The sequence below is a fragment of the Azolla caroliniana genome, unplaced genomic scaffold (assembly GCF_043228905.1).
Source record: "Azolla caroliniana isolate FFs.n. ecotype wild unplaced genomic scaffold, voAzoCaro1.0.p SCAF_1, whole genome shotgun sequence".
In the NCBI taxonomy this organism is placed as follows: domain Eukaryota; kingdom Viridiplantae; phylum Streptophyta; class Polypodiopsida; order Salviniales; family Salviniaceae; genus Azolla; species Azolla caroliniana.
The window spans coordinates 4,043,880-4,057,978 of record NW_028230436.1 but is presented as its reverse complement, the minus strand read 5'-3'; the positions used below and the strand labels follow the sequence as shown (position 1 = coordinate 4,057,978).

The 14,099-nt window shown below is 35.6% G+C and overlaps 3 protein-coding genes across 5 annotated transcripts; 1 reads left to right on the top strand and 2 right to left on the bottom strand.

The window, feature by feature from the left end:
- Positions 1-1,404: 1,404 nt before the first annotated feature.
- LOC147868444 (pentatricopeptide repeat-containing protein At1g11290, chloroplastic-like) lies at positions 1,405-3,857 on the bottom strand. Its single transcript, XM_087319277.1, has one exon. It carries the CDS (start codon positions 3,816-3,818, stop codon positions 1,695-1,697), a length of 2,124 nt encoding a protein of 707 aa, XP_087175403.1. The 5' UTR covers positions 3,819-3,857; the 3' UTR covers positions 1,405-1,694.
- Positions 3,858-5,000: 1,143 nt separating this feature from the next.
- Positions 5,001-5,602, top strand: LOC147868443 (mitotic-spindle organizing protein 1-like). Its single transcript, XM_087319283.1, has one exon. The coding sequence runs from the start codon at positions 5,114-5,116 to the stop codon at positions 5,330-5,332; it is 219 nt and encodes a 72-aa protein (XP_087175409.1). The 5' UTR covers positions 5,001-5,113; the 3' UTR covers positions 5,333-5,602.
- A 667-nt stretch (positions 5,603-6,269) lies between these two features.
- LOC147868442 (dynein regulatory complex protein 1-like) lies at positions 6,270-13,801 on the bottom strand. 3 transcript variants are annotated; one of them, XM_087319256.1, is made up of 12 exons: positions 13,745-13,801; positions 12,994-13,145; positions 12,298-12,368; positions 11,633-11,712; positions 11,271-11,360; positions 10,438-10,572; positions 10,127-10,356; positions 8,547-9,084; positions 7,813-7,966; positions 7,078-7,252; positions 6,678-6,762; positions 6,270-6,606 (listed from the first exon to the last, which is right to left on the bottom strand). In XM_087319256.1, exons 2-12 carry the CDS (start codon positions 13,041-13,043, stop codon positions 6,589-6,591), a joined length of 1,626 nt encoding a protein of 541 aa, XP_087175382.1. In that variant the 5' UTR covers positions 13,044-13,145; positions 13,745-13,801; the 3' UTR covers positions 6,270-6,588. The 3 variants fall into 3 exon arrangements, with proteins under 3 accessions (XP_087175382.1, XP_087175376.1, XP_087175390.1); XM_087319250.1 differs by lacking the exon at positions 13,745-13,801 and adding an exon at positions 13,529-13,731; XM_087319264.1 differs by lacking the exons at positions 12,298-12,368; positions 13,745-13,801 and adding an exon at positions 13,529-13,731.
- Positions 13,802-14,099: the final 298 nt, after the last annotated feature.

The following is a 14,099-nucleotide window of genomic DNA, read 5'->3' as shown; positions in this document are numbered from 1 at the left end:
TTGAACACAATGTGTTGCAATAGAGGCTAAACACATGTCTTAGTGGACAACATAACCAACTCATCCTTTGGTCCCCCATTAACACATCACCATTGTCAACTTGAAATGCATAATATCTTCAATTTCATATACCTATAGTCACTTGCTACACATGCCTTGCACAATGTTGAACCTAAAATACCAAATTTGTTTCTTGAAACTCATCTAGTGTAGTTGCTTTCAATTCAAAATCACATAATCATGTCACTTCAAATTCATATAGTATACGATCACGACATGTTTGTACTTTTGCATGTGCATATGTAATGTTCAATGCGCACAACTATTTGTTAGAACTTAGCACTAGCTCTCGTGGAGTCTAGATGAAATTGTATAATAAGATATTCTACTATTTAGTTTTATTAGAGAGGAGAATGATTATCTATGGATATGTGTAAATATTTTATGAGCTTATGTTGTTACCTCGATAGAATTGAATGATCTAGCCACAAAAAAACCCTTTTCCAATTTGACATTAGAGTTTAAATATTCATAATAATTTTTATGTGAAAATTTCATGGCATCATTCAACACATTGGTTTTAACTACAAAATACTGATGTTTGTGAAGTTATAGATAATAATATATCGAAAAGAGATAATTAAAATCTGTGTGGAGATTTGTCCACAATTATCCTAGGGATTCTTTCTTGTTACAAAATCAAATGGGACTAAGTGCCAAATTGCAGATTACATTTCAACATGTGTTGATTCTCAGCCCCAACGCCTAACTACATTGCACGAAAAAAAGGTGAGATATGAATGTAGTCTCTTCAATAATCTTCATTGAAAAAAAAGGCATGGTTGATAATTGATTTAATAAGAAAGAGAATCAATCCATTGAAAAGAGAATCAATACTAACCAATATAATCAAAAAATAATAATATCAAGTGTCATAACTCCACATATCTCAATATTCTTTTCGTAACGCCAAGACGAGGTATTTGCACTATGACACCAAACACAATTCATTGACTCAAGAATTAATACTAACCAATATAACCCTAAAAAATAATCAAGTGTAATAACTTTAAATATTCCTCTCTTAACGTCGAGACTAAGCAATTGCACTATAACACCAAATTAGCATCAGGACAACGAGGTATTGATTTCTCCTTTCAAATAAAGGGTAATGCTAAGGGAGTCTCTATACACGATAATGGCACAAAAACCATGATGAGATAAGAAGTACAACGAAGGATAATTGAGGTTTACACAACATTGATCAAGAGGAAAGAAAGTTGGCATACAACAATGATTGCTAAAGGTGCGAAGATAACGCTAATAACGTAACAAAAATGCTAATAAAAAGGGGGGGCTAAGGAAATTGCAATCATAATGTTATTGTTAGATTCACATTCCATACCAAACTTAATTTGATCTATGTGAAATCAACTACCATTACAAATGAGAATAACTATTAGGCACAGAAAAATGTGCTGAAACAGTCTAATTGAGAAGGAGATATTTCCAATCTCTACATTAGGATCTTGCAAAATAGACTATGTGTGAAACCAATCATCATATTTAATTGTGCGAAGTATGAATGTATATATTCAATGTTGGTATTTCGCTCATTTAACAGTTGAAGTCTAAAGAATTTGAAGTTAGTATATATCCATCTTTGTAGGCTGTTATCGGCGACTGCATGTTAATCAAGCCGTAAATTCTCCAAACAAAGACATATCTTCGTAATGACATTTAGAATCTAGAAAAAAATTTGGTGCATCACTATCAAGCTCTAGTATACATTCCACAGAATATGTTGTCAGCTCTTTACAACCACTCATTCGACATGATGCCAACAATGCTGACCATAAGGAAGTGTCAGGTAAAATAGGGAGATTACAGATTAAACTCACCGCTTGATATGACTGTCCTGCCCTCCCAAAAATGTCAACCATACAGACATAATGTTCAGGCATCACCAGACTAGGCTGATTAGACACCATATATATAAAACAATATACCCCTTCATCAACCATCCCAGCATGGCTTAATGATGATAGTAAACTAACATAACTGAATTCATCTGGCTTTATATCTTCCCCTTGTAAAATTTTGACAAAGCACTCAAGAGCTTGCTCTCCATATCCCCATTGAGCGTAAGTAGCCATCATCGTGTTCCATGAAACAATATTTCTTGTATGTAAATGATCAAAGACAGAATAAACATCCGCAAAGTCACCACATTTACCATACATATTCATGAGTGAATTCACTACATCTATTTTATAATCCAATATCTCATCAATGACAATCCATGCATGAATCACCCTTCCATTATCTATGGTTGTGAAATCTGCACATGCATTCAATGCAGTGATAGCAGTGACATAACTTAATGTTGGTTTGTCAATAAGCATATCATAAAATAACTCAAGGACATTACGATCTTCCCCTCTTTGTGAGTATACCATAATCATGCACGCCCATGTTCCTTCACTGCGGTCAGACATTTTTTCAAAAATATATTCCGCATTTTCCAATTGGTCAAATTTTCCATATAAATTTATAAGAGCATTGTTGATTACTACATCTGGCATGTATCCTTCCTCTACAATATATGAATAAATCAATGTAGCCAATGATAGATCCATAAGACATGTACATGCAGCTAATGCACTAGCAAAAGTATATGCATTGGGTATCAAGCTTTTCAAAAGCATCTCCTTAAAAAGGAGCATTGCTAGCAAATAGTGTTTTTGGTCTAGACATGCTACTATCATGGCATTCCATACAATTAATGGGCGAGAATCTAAACTTTCAAAAACCAAGCATGCTTCATTTATATTTCCACATTTTCCATACATGTTGATAAGGGCACTAGCAATATCAACATCTAGATTGAACCCATCCAGGATAACAAAAACATGTACTTGTTTGCCTTGTGCTAATGAAATAACATTAGAGATTGCACTTAGCACACAGATCAATGTGAGCTTATTGGGACTTGATCCTTGTTCCTTCATTTGTCGAAACAAAGTTAGGGCATCATTAGCATGGCCAAGTTGAGAGTAAGTACATATCAACGCCGTCCACGACACAACATCATGCTCTTTTAACTCACCGAATGTCCGATGGGCAGACAGTAAGTCTCCACATTTACCATACATATTCACGAGGGAAGTTCCGATCTTGATTTTGGATACAAAGTCACTTTTCGAAATGACCCCACTTTCGGACATAGCTCCGCTTCCATTTATATACAAATGGATTACCTTTCCGATGTCTAAATCTTCAGGTTTTCCACATCCACTCAACATACTGATGAAAGTGACATGATTAGGCAGCTTGCTTTCTTGATGCATTCTGTGAAGCAAAATCATTGTTTCTTTGCAACTCGTTTTATGTGCGTAACCTGCAATGAGTGTATTCCAAGTGACCACATTTCGAGTTTTTCCAATTCCAGAAAACATCATGGCAGCTCTATCCACATCACCGTAGTGTATGTAAGAAGCCATGACAGTGTTCCATGAGACAACATTAGGATTTGGAATGGAGTGGAAGAGGGAATCCGCCTCTTGCAGTAGGCCAAGCTTGCCATAGATACTTAAGACGAGGTTGGTGAAGTAAATGTCTCTGATTGAACCAGTTTCTATGAGATAGGCATGGAGGAGGAGGCAGAGAGAGAAAGAAATGGTACCTTGAAGAGATTTAGTGATGCAATGTTGGTGAGGATGCAGGGGAGCTCTCCAAGGAGCCTCATGCATGTGCATGGGCCCAAAACTGAGCTTCATCTTCGCCAGAAACAAAAGGAATTCTGAAGTGGCTTCCATCAAAGGCCATGAAAAATCTCACAAGTGTCTTTGGTCACAACAAAGTCAGTCAGTCACACATGGGTGTGTGAGTGTGTGTAGGGGTGGCATTGCCCGGACGTATGGCTCCGTAACTTGTCGGATATTCCCCGGATCCTTTTATATCATTAGACCTCCTTGTTGATTCTTGGATGGAACCATCGGTGCCATCAAATTGATCGACTTGAATGGTAGTATAGCCCGAATGTCTACTTGTGCATTGATGTGATTGTGAAATTCATTTGATCAACATGTTTCATGGGTTGCCTCGTAATAGGAGGGGTTCACAACCATCACAGAATGAATGGTCACGAGAGAGTCTCTGCTTTGTCTATTTGTGCATTGATGTGATTATGAAATTCATGTGATCAACATATGTCATGGTTTGCTTGAAAATAGGAGGGGTTCACAATCATCACGAAACCAACGCTCCATACCAATGTGTAATCATAATGCATTTTGTTTGTGGCATGATTTCATTAGCATATCTACCAAGTGAAAACTCTCACGTCCCAACATCAAAGTAGCAACGTATGTGTAACTAATATAGTATATAGATTTGAATAATATCAATTTTACAAATACTCATTGTCAACAAGATTTTGCTTCATTGTAAAATGATGTAGCATTTGTTGCACTGAGAAACACTACTAGGAAAACAAACATTCTCGATCCAATTCAGACAAAAAGACATTGTGATTCACAATACCAACAAAAGATAGCAACGTTGATACTCTTTTCCCCAAGCAACCATGAGTAGGAAGGAAAGGCCAAGACGACCCCCACCCCATTTTCTTTATGCCTTGTATGCAGGACCCCGCAATATCAGCCAGGTATGAATCAACCATGCATGAAATGAGAGAGAATCGGACTTCAAGAGTGGACATTTACCCACCATCACACTCCCCCGCCCAAAATCTTCTTTGGGTGGGACAACGGGCGGGGTATGCCTTGAGACCAGTAGAGAAGTCCATAATGTTATGGGGGTGGTCCAATGTTATCGGGATATATTTCGGCTCCGTGAAATCTCTTTCCTCTCAAAGGGTTCAATCCATCCAGTGTGAAAAAGGAAAGGCTTGGATGAAAGAAAACAGTTTTTAGTTCTGTTATTTTTTACTTGTAGTAGATTCTTCTTCTTCTTCTTCTTCTTCTTCATTCATTCATCATTCTGCATACACAGGCAGAAATACAAAGAGAAAACTGAAACAGAGACACAGAAACAGAGGCTCAGACACACAGCGCTAGTGACAGTGATAGAGACAGATTTATATGTAATAATGGACGAAATGAAGATGCAGAGAGCGAAGGAGGCCCTCGATTTGGCTTATATGATGTCCAACTTGCTCAACACAGGACTCGATCGCTCGACTCTGGCCATCATTATCGCTCTTTGTGAACACGGGATCAACCCTGAGGCTCTCGCCGCAGTCGTCAAAGAGCTTCGCAGGGAGTCATCTGCCCTCAGATCTCCACGATTCTCACCAGATCTTAAGTGAAAAAGCAAAAGAACACGGGGGAAAGAATAACAGAAAAGCGCTCTTTTTGTTTTCTTCTTTCGTTTTTTTTTGTACATGAAACCTTGGCCATGGCCCGTGAAAAGGAAATTTGCGGGTTTCCAAGGCCTGAACCAGCTAATGCTTGCAGTCATGTCACAGTGAAGAGATAGTTTTAAAAAAATGTTTGTGTTAAACCTCCTCATCTTTATTAATACATGTCATCCCCATTGTTATAATGCTTCAGTTGTAAAGTTACCCATGTTTTCCTTATTGCATTTTTGCCTTTTGTTTTTTGAAATCTCTAGTTTCTCAATTCTGTTATGCTGTGCATTCTACTCTTTGGCTTTTAAAATATTTAAGCTGATGAAGAGAAGTGTGAATCAATGGACGAGTAGTAAGTAGACAGAGCAAGTGGTAAAGCATTGGTTTATTTGCAATCTGAGCCAGGTGTATCTCATTGTCTTTTGAGACCAAACCACGAAACTTGGCCAACGATTATAGTAGGTTCTTGATGTATTAAATCATGAAATCCATAGCTTTTTAATATTTAATTGGTCATGCACAAGGCAAGAAGTTCAAATTGATTGACTAATGACGATCAACTCCATAATGGAATTTGATAGGACCCATTTTAATTTCATGAACAATATATTTATTTATTTATTTTAGTTTTGTACTGTGAATGAGATATTCAACATGAACAATATTATGGACAAAAGAGTTTCATGGTTCTGTATCAGTTGTTCTCCCTCTTCCATACATCATTCAAGAAGTAGCAAACAGTATTTTCTTGTTTGTTAGACTGTTATATGGGAGATGGCAAGGTGCTTATCAATATTCAACATAACAGATAGACTGGATTCATTTGATGATTTCTTGTTCTGTAGCTTCATGTTAGGTTTGGGAATATAAACCCAATTATTAGGATGAATTGCACTGCAAATATTCTATGTTACCAATTGAATGAGGAATTTTGTGTGTGCACGAACACCTCAAGTACAATGCTAGTCGTTCTCAGTTCTAAAGAGTATAATTCAAAATTTTCGAATGGGAAATGGGCAATTTTATTTTCAGGTAGATTAAAATAAAAATTTGATCTTCCTTTAAGAATTATATGAGATAGTGTATCTCCTTATGCATTCTCTACAGCAATCTATGGAACACCTAGATACGTGAACCCTGCATGTTTTGTCATTGTTTTATGTACAATTTTTTTAGAAATGCCTCTTTACAAATTTGTTGTTGTGGCAGTAAATTCAACTCCTCTTGGAACCCTGGCATAAGAGGAAAATTTTATACTGAAATGTGGTAATCAAGATGATGCGTGATGAAACTATGTTGGTACCTTGGAAGTCATGAAGTGTTTCAAAACTCCTTGCAAGAGCTCCCTTTCTTGCGCTAGTGTATAGACTTCATGCATCACCTTTGTTCTACACAGGCACAGTAAAAAAAGAAATCATAAGTGAATTTAACATGAAGTTTACCCATGAATTGGAGAGACTTGGTTAGTTATAACAATCTTACGAGCTGATAATCAGGAAAAGATGTTCATTGTACATATAACTGTTTAAACCATTGGGGCTTGAGTTATGGCATCTATGCATGTTAGTAGGAGGTAACAAGGCCTTTCTATTAAAATGCTCGAATAACATGTGTATCACATAATCTCAAATTCAAATTTCAGAAGACTTTTTTTTTCTATCTAGTGAGAAGCAGAACAAGGCCAACTTTGTCAATGTGCTCACCTGCTTTGTAAAAGTCGATGATAGTTCAGGAGAGTTGCAACAAAGGCAGCCCATACATGTAGCACCTTGGGAGAGATCAGAGCACTATAGCTTCTCCAAACTTTACCTATCTCTGTTATCTTGGGACGCTCTATTTTTTTTGTTTGATGAACCACAAGACACCCAGGGATGCTATCTGTATCATAGTGTAAAGAATTGCAATTGCATGTTATTAATGCATAAAACCAATGCGATTTTTTTTCAGAGGTCTCCACTGTCTCCATTTAATCGGTATTGACACGTGGAAGATGTAAGAATTTAAATGAATGATGTTAATAATAAGTAACACGGTAGGATTATAAGGGAGGAGAAAAAGAGAATGTGGAGCTTGAGTACAAATTTTGAAGACAAAATTCAGAGAGAATTGATTACATTAGCTGACTTAAGGCAATACTTGTAAGAGGTGTTACATTAGCTGACTGAAGGCAATACAGGTAAGAGACCTTGAAAAGGTGAAACATTTTAATCTATCACCAAGACTTCAAAAAACATATACAAGCAGAAACAAAGAGAATACTCTGATATAAAGAAAAGAAAAAATTCCATGAACTGAGTAAAATCGTTACATTGATATCCAGATCAGAAAAAAGTGTGAGGAAATTTGACATTCCTATTTGTTTCCTGAGAAAAATAAATGCACCGCCAAAAAAAGTTATGATAGGAAATTTATAGATATCCACCATGAAAATAGCCCACCTGTGCCCTGTTCATTCGTATCCTCCATTGGAGCTGAAATTCGAGCATGTGCTTTCCTTTGTGATGAAATAACTGATCCAAATGATAAAAATACATCTGTCGGTGGTGCATGCCACACCCAACCTAATAGTTGTTCATGTATCTTCTTGTCAGCCTGAAAATAACAAAAAAGAATGTACATCTACTCAGATTTTGAAAATCATCCATAAACTAACTTGATGGTTTAGTGGAAGGGGGTATATGATTGTAAAGAAGTAATTATTCCAATGGAGAAGAAGACATGCTAACAGATGTTCTAAGGACATTATATACCATTAATGCTAAACTTTCACGGTGACATGAAAGATCCAATTCAAATTGATACACCCCAAGTACTCCTCATGCTCTCCATTCCTCAGCTCATACTCAAAGTTTCATGATAACAATGTTTGAATATGGGTTGAAATGTGCAGTTCAAGAACATGACCAAAATGGCCATAATATCTCATCACTATTTCTCAAAGTAAGAGTTCCTTAATATCCCGTAAGAACAAAAATGGAAAAGGATAAAGATTATTAGGTTGTAATGAACTCAGTTTTCCAGGAATCTATATCCTATTGATTTTTTTGGCAATTTGGCTTATTAAAAACGAGGGCCTATACTAAATGCGTACCATGATTTTTTTATGGAAGTATACCATGACCACGGATATCATGAGCATGGTTTAACAACAAAAAGCAGTATGTTCTCTTGCCTGAAGCAGTTTACTTGCTAGTATTGACAGAGACTGGTGATGCATGTGAAGGAATTCCCAATATTCTTTCTCTTGAGCAGCCTGTAGCTGGTGTTCTTTGTTCTGCAAATCTTGCAGAAGCTTTACGACCTTCTCATAATCATTAGTGAGTTTCGCATTCTGCATAAGGAAACGCTTCTCATAGTCGTTGTGGCGCATCTTAAGTGTACAGAGTGTGTCGCGTTGCTTTGTGAGTTTTCTCTTCTGTTGACCAGCTGTAACATAGTTATCATGGTCCCTCTCAACAAGAACCGCGTAATTGTAATCTAGCTTCTCAGTATTCAATTGATAAGCTGCAGCCATGGACTCTAGATGTTGTTGCAGGGTTTGTATATCAGTTTCAAGCCGAACTTTAAGAAGATTATAGTCCTCAGTATCTTCTGTACGAATAGTATCCAAGGACTTTGTATAGGATTCTATCCGCTTCAACAGGTCCTCTTTTAAGGAACTTTCCTTTGCTCGTACATTTTTTAATAAGCCATCTACTTCTGCTTTATTTCTATGACAAAGAAAACAGATGTAAAATTACACCAAGATTTGATGTTAATATATATGTGCATTGTTGTATATGTGCAGGTATGCATGTACATATGACTGCGCATATATTTCAATAGATGCGTGCATAAAATAACTCAAAATGTTTCACAGAAATAGCAGAATTCCTCAGACATGATTCCAATTTAAATTAGACCAAAATATATGAACAAGATGTGAACGAAGGTTATACTGGAGATTTTCACAACAAAATTTGTTATGCTGAAACTAGGATGTACTGAATTATAAATCCATTACAAGGAACGATGTTGGCTGTTGTGTAGTAGCATTAAATTTCTAGCACAAGAAGCCGCCTCCTACCCATATTGTGTATGTTCATTCAAGGTCCCTACAACATCAAGCTCATCACACATTATCAAAATCTAGGACAGCTAGACTGGCTATTTTTCCTTATGTATGCAACATCACGAAATGATTAAAATCCTAATATATCCTCTAATTTTGATGCGTCAATACTTTTCTATCTTCCTCCATATCAGCAATGTCACATGTCATACTGTTTCATCTGAAGTACATGCCCATACCCAAAATAACCATCCATTCCAATAGAACCTTCAGGCCCTTTAACATACTTCAAAACAGTGGCTTTCTACATTATTCATGCAGCAGCATTAGGAGATGACTCTATCATCCATCGACAGGTCTTTCTCCAAGAGAATAGAGCACAATCATCGAATGTAATTTCCAAATGGTTTGAGAGTACTCTACATTGTACTAATGCCTTTCTTAGTCTACATTTCAGCATTCTTAGAAAATTTCCACCAAGTCCTTACAAGCACTATCTTACTTAGCACTGCAAATAACTTGGCACTTCTATTAAGTGAGACACGATAAATTTTGACATCCCAGGTTGCAATGAATGATGCTTATTTCATCCTTATCCATGATTACTTCTTCCCGATATTCTGTCATAAATGAAATTACTAAAACTTCAAACGTGGGTGGAAAAACAAATAGGCATTCATGAGCAATTAAAATCAAGCAACCTTAATAAGAGATCCTTCCGCTGTTCCAACAAGTCACACTCAATTTTTGACAGCTCCTCCATGTGAGTATGGTGAAAATCTATCACATGAGAACTCATGCTAATAATGAGTGCATTGACATCCTTCAACTGTTGTCGAAACATTCTATGATAATCTTCATCAACAGCTTTCAGCTCTCCTTTAATTATTTCCATGAGATTTTTTTTCCCTTTGATTAATTCATCGAATGCCTAAATTTGGCACAATAAGAAGAAAGCTATTATCTTTCATGAAGTGCAATTAAATTCTCTATTTAAAGGCTAGCATCATACCTTGCACTGTTCAGAAACTTGCCATGCAAGCTCTTGTGGAGCATTACACGACATTAATGTTTTCCAATTCAGACGAATTTTCTCTAGCTTTTCCTCACATACTACATCTTCTTCTTTAATCTTCTCGATTATTTCCTAACACAAAATTAAGGTCATTCAACATAAATTGCAGTAGAAATGTGATTTTCTGCAGACAATATATTTTGAAATTTGAATGGTCATAGCGTCAACAATGACAAGATACATTACCATGAATTGGGACACCTATCTTGATGAGACTGTCTATAATACCTATATGCCAGATTGCCAATTGATCCCTCTATCCTTTTCGATGTTCCTTCCTCTAGGAATACGAATGAAACCTCTACATATTCTAGGTAGTGACTCCTCCATAACTCCGCTACATATAATAGACAAACTTCCTTTCGGTCACTGAATCAGAGAGAAATATAATTGCATCACTTTGTTGGATATGATGTCTTAAACAATGATATCTCATATACCCACATATTATAAGGACTGGCTGGGATATTTTGATGAGTAATGAGGCAGACAGAGATTGACAGAGAGTGAGTGGGATCAAATTATTTCCCTATGCTTATTTATCGACAACCCAAAGAGAAATACCCACATGAATAAAGTATTTTATGTGCTCAATTAAGTATAGTTTCGAATCACATTCTTTGTGATCAAATGAAATCTGAATGTACTAGAATGTACAATTCAATGTCATTTCTTCATAACATACAAATATAAACTATAGACATTGGTTTGACCATGTACGAACTTAAAATAATTGACATAGTAGGAGATAACAAAATACTTGTTATTACCATGCTCTTGCCCTTTTCACTTGATATGTACTGGCATTCTCCTTCACATGCTGCTGCTTTCACAGCGTTAGCAGCTACTAGCATTGCATTCTGAAAAAAGAACAATTTAAAGAAGCAAAGAAGGACTCATGGAGTTAATACAGCATTAGTTGTTATATGCAGAAACTTACATTACTGATGATGTATTGTGAAGCCTAGCACAGATTTGTACAAAAATAATCACATATGACATTGCCAAAAGATTAGATAAACAAACTTAACATTGCTGATTCTGTGTTGTTGAGACTGGCACAGATTTATACCAAATAAAATTTGCATTTGTGGCATTACCAGAAGATTAGATGTTATATTAAAAAACTTACAGTTACTGATGCTGTGTTGTTGAGGCTGGCACAAATTTGTGATCGATCAAAAGCATTATCATTTGCTTTCACAAGGATACCTGCTAGCCCAAGTTTCACAGTAAATTACAAAATAAGACGTTAAAACTAGAAGACATAAATGTGGCCATATGCAGATTTATCTAAGTATATCTAATATAGCATCGCCACTTGCATATGTTTACATCACTGATTCATATACAACCCATCATTCGGAAATGGTCAATGCTTTTACTCCTTTCCTTTTGTTCCTTTTTTAGCATGTATACAGTCCAGAAGAGAACCAAAACAACCTAAACTTTTCTAAAGGAAACTTTCATATGTAAACATTACTGACTCATATACAGCCTATCAGCTGGGGATGCTCAATGCTTTACCCCTTTTCTTTTTATCTTTTTTTAGTACATATAGTGTTCAGAAGGGGAAAAAACCAAACCTACACGATTCTAAGAGGACACCAATCAAACTTAGAATTCATTAATATGTATTCTGCTACTTCTACCTCATAACTCTGAAGTTTCATAGTCGTAATAATTTTTTCATTCTGTGCATTATTAATGTCTTTTAGTTTATGATGTTATAAGTTCTTCAATATTTTTCAAAAATATGTAACAGAATTATTTATCACTTCTTCAGCAAAAACACACCTTTTATACTACAACGAGTGGTCTCAAGTGTTTTATGTTCCATGCTTCCATCATGAACAATACGATCAATACTAAAACATACAACATTTTTTGAAGTCAGTTACCAGGTTATTATTTTATCCTTTGTTTAATTGAATTCACCTTAACAAACATACAAATACACATAAATTCCAAAGTTAAAATGGCAAGAAAACTAGAAAATACAAAGCTGGATATTTATCGCTAGCCGGCAACATCACATGACAAAGAAAAGCCAAAAGACATCGATTTTGGCATTTAACATCAAGAAAGCATGAAGTAAGGATGATTAAAACACGTGGCTTGTAAAGTATTTTACATCACATATATATAAAGGGATACTATATATATTATTTTAGAGAAGTTCAAAAGCCAACAGAAAAGCCATGAAAGATTGGCCCAATTTTTGGGATTAAATAACAAAAATCAATGGCAAAATTTCTATTAGAATCATGATGTTGAGATAGATTACCTATAGAAAGAGATGAAAGGCATATCAGAAATGTAGAAAAGCAAAAGAAACTCAACATTCTAATCATCAGGAAAGGATGAAATAGAAGTTTGAATGCAAATAGAATACATTTTAATATTTTTTGATGCATACCCCCTATAACCTATTTATTCCACATTACATGTTTCTATACAAAACGCATTCCTAGTTAAAAGAAGAGTACGTACCCCTTTAATAAAGCTTCGTTTGTAGCAAGATTGACCCTCCTGTGTTCCATGTTTTCAATACCAAATATTGTTTTACTCTTCTTTACTTATATTGCACAATCTCAGTAACGTGACTCCTCTAACATCCTCGCCACCAAAAAGAAAATTTGTACCTACAAATTCACATAGATTAGTTTTCACAAGTTTTAGAAAAGGTTGTATGACAATTAATCAAACAAAAACTGTGAAAATCTCCTCTTTGCTGGATGAACGGTTATTTGCTACAGAAGACATAGATTAAATGTGATGATGTGTCAATTTTTAGAGTCCTATAAGGAAGATGGGAAGCAATAATTTAGATATTTAAATAAATTAAGGCATAAAATTCCCAATATTTAGGACAAAAGAAAGAAGGTGAAATAAAACAGAGGAGATAACTAAGTTCCTCAACTCCTGTATAACTTACGATTACATATATAAATATCAAAGCTAACAAGATATGAAGATAATTGATCATGTATGAATTTGCGTATAGTTTAACATCTAATAATATTACCCTTATTGTTTATCTTATCATTGAGATTAATGGCAACAAAGTGAAAATCATCAAGGACGACCTTGTGGAAACACAGCCCAAAAACCCAAAAAATGATGGGGAATGGTAATAAGAAATGCATTAAATTTTGTTTTCTTAGTTGATCTGTTTGTCTATGGTGGCAGAATATTTGTAGGGAAAAAACAGAGAGAGAGAGAGAGAGAGAGAGAGAGAGACTCTGTGCATTTTCTTCTCTGGGTTTCCATAGACAGGCAGAGTACCCGCCGTTCAATCGAGCATGTACGTAAAAAGATTTGTTATCTAAATTCCCCACAAAATACCCTTTCCTGCTTTTCACAATTCCCAACCTCTACCCCTCCTCCCTTCAATACAATCGGATATTGCTACTTCAATCAAACCGGCGTGTCTATGAAAAAATTGGATGTTATTTGAATTACTTTGCAAAGTGATCATGTATATTCATAGATGAATAATGAATTACTTGTTGTGATCCTATCAACTCTGAATCCACATTAATGCATCATGTTTGCCCTTCCATGTTTGGAATATCTATTACCGTCCTCTAGACCTC

Bases quoted from the DNA above. Each gene is read 5' to 3' on its own strand.
- LOC147868444 (XM_087319277.1), bottom strand. From the start codon at position 3,818: ATGGAAGCCACTTCAGAATTCCTTTTGTTTCTGGCGAAGATGAAGCTC.
- LOC147868443 (XM_087319283.1), top strand. From the start codon at position 5,114: ATGGACGAAATGAAGATGCAGAGAGCGAAGGAGGCCCTCGATTTGGCT.
- LOC147868442 (XM_087319256.1), bottom strand. From the start codon at position 13,043: ATGGAACACAGGAGGGTCAATCTTGCTACAAACGAAGCTTTATTAAAG. The intron at 11,713-12,297 runs GTGTGTTTTTGC...TTGGGCTAGCAG, and splicing joins CACTCGTTGTAGTATAAAAG to GTATCCTTGTGAAAGCAAAT. The intron at 7,253-7,812 runs GTGGGCTATTTT...ACTATGATACAG, and splicing joins TACGAATGAACAGGGCACAG to ATAGCATCCCTGGGTGTCTT.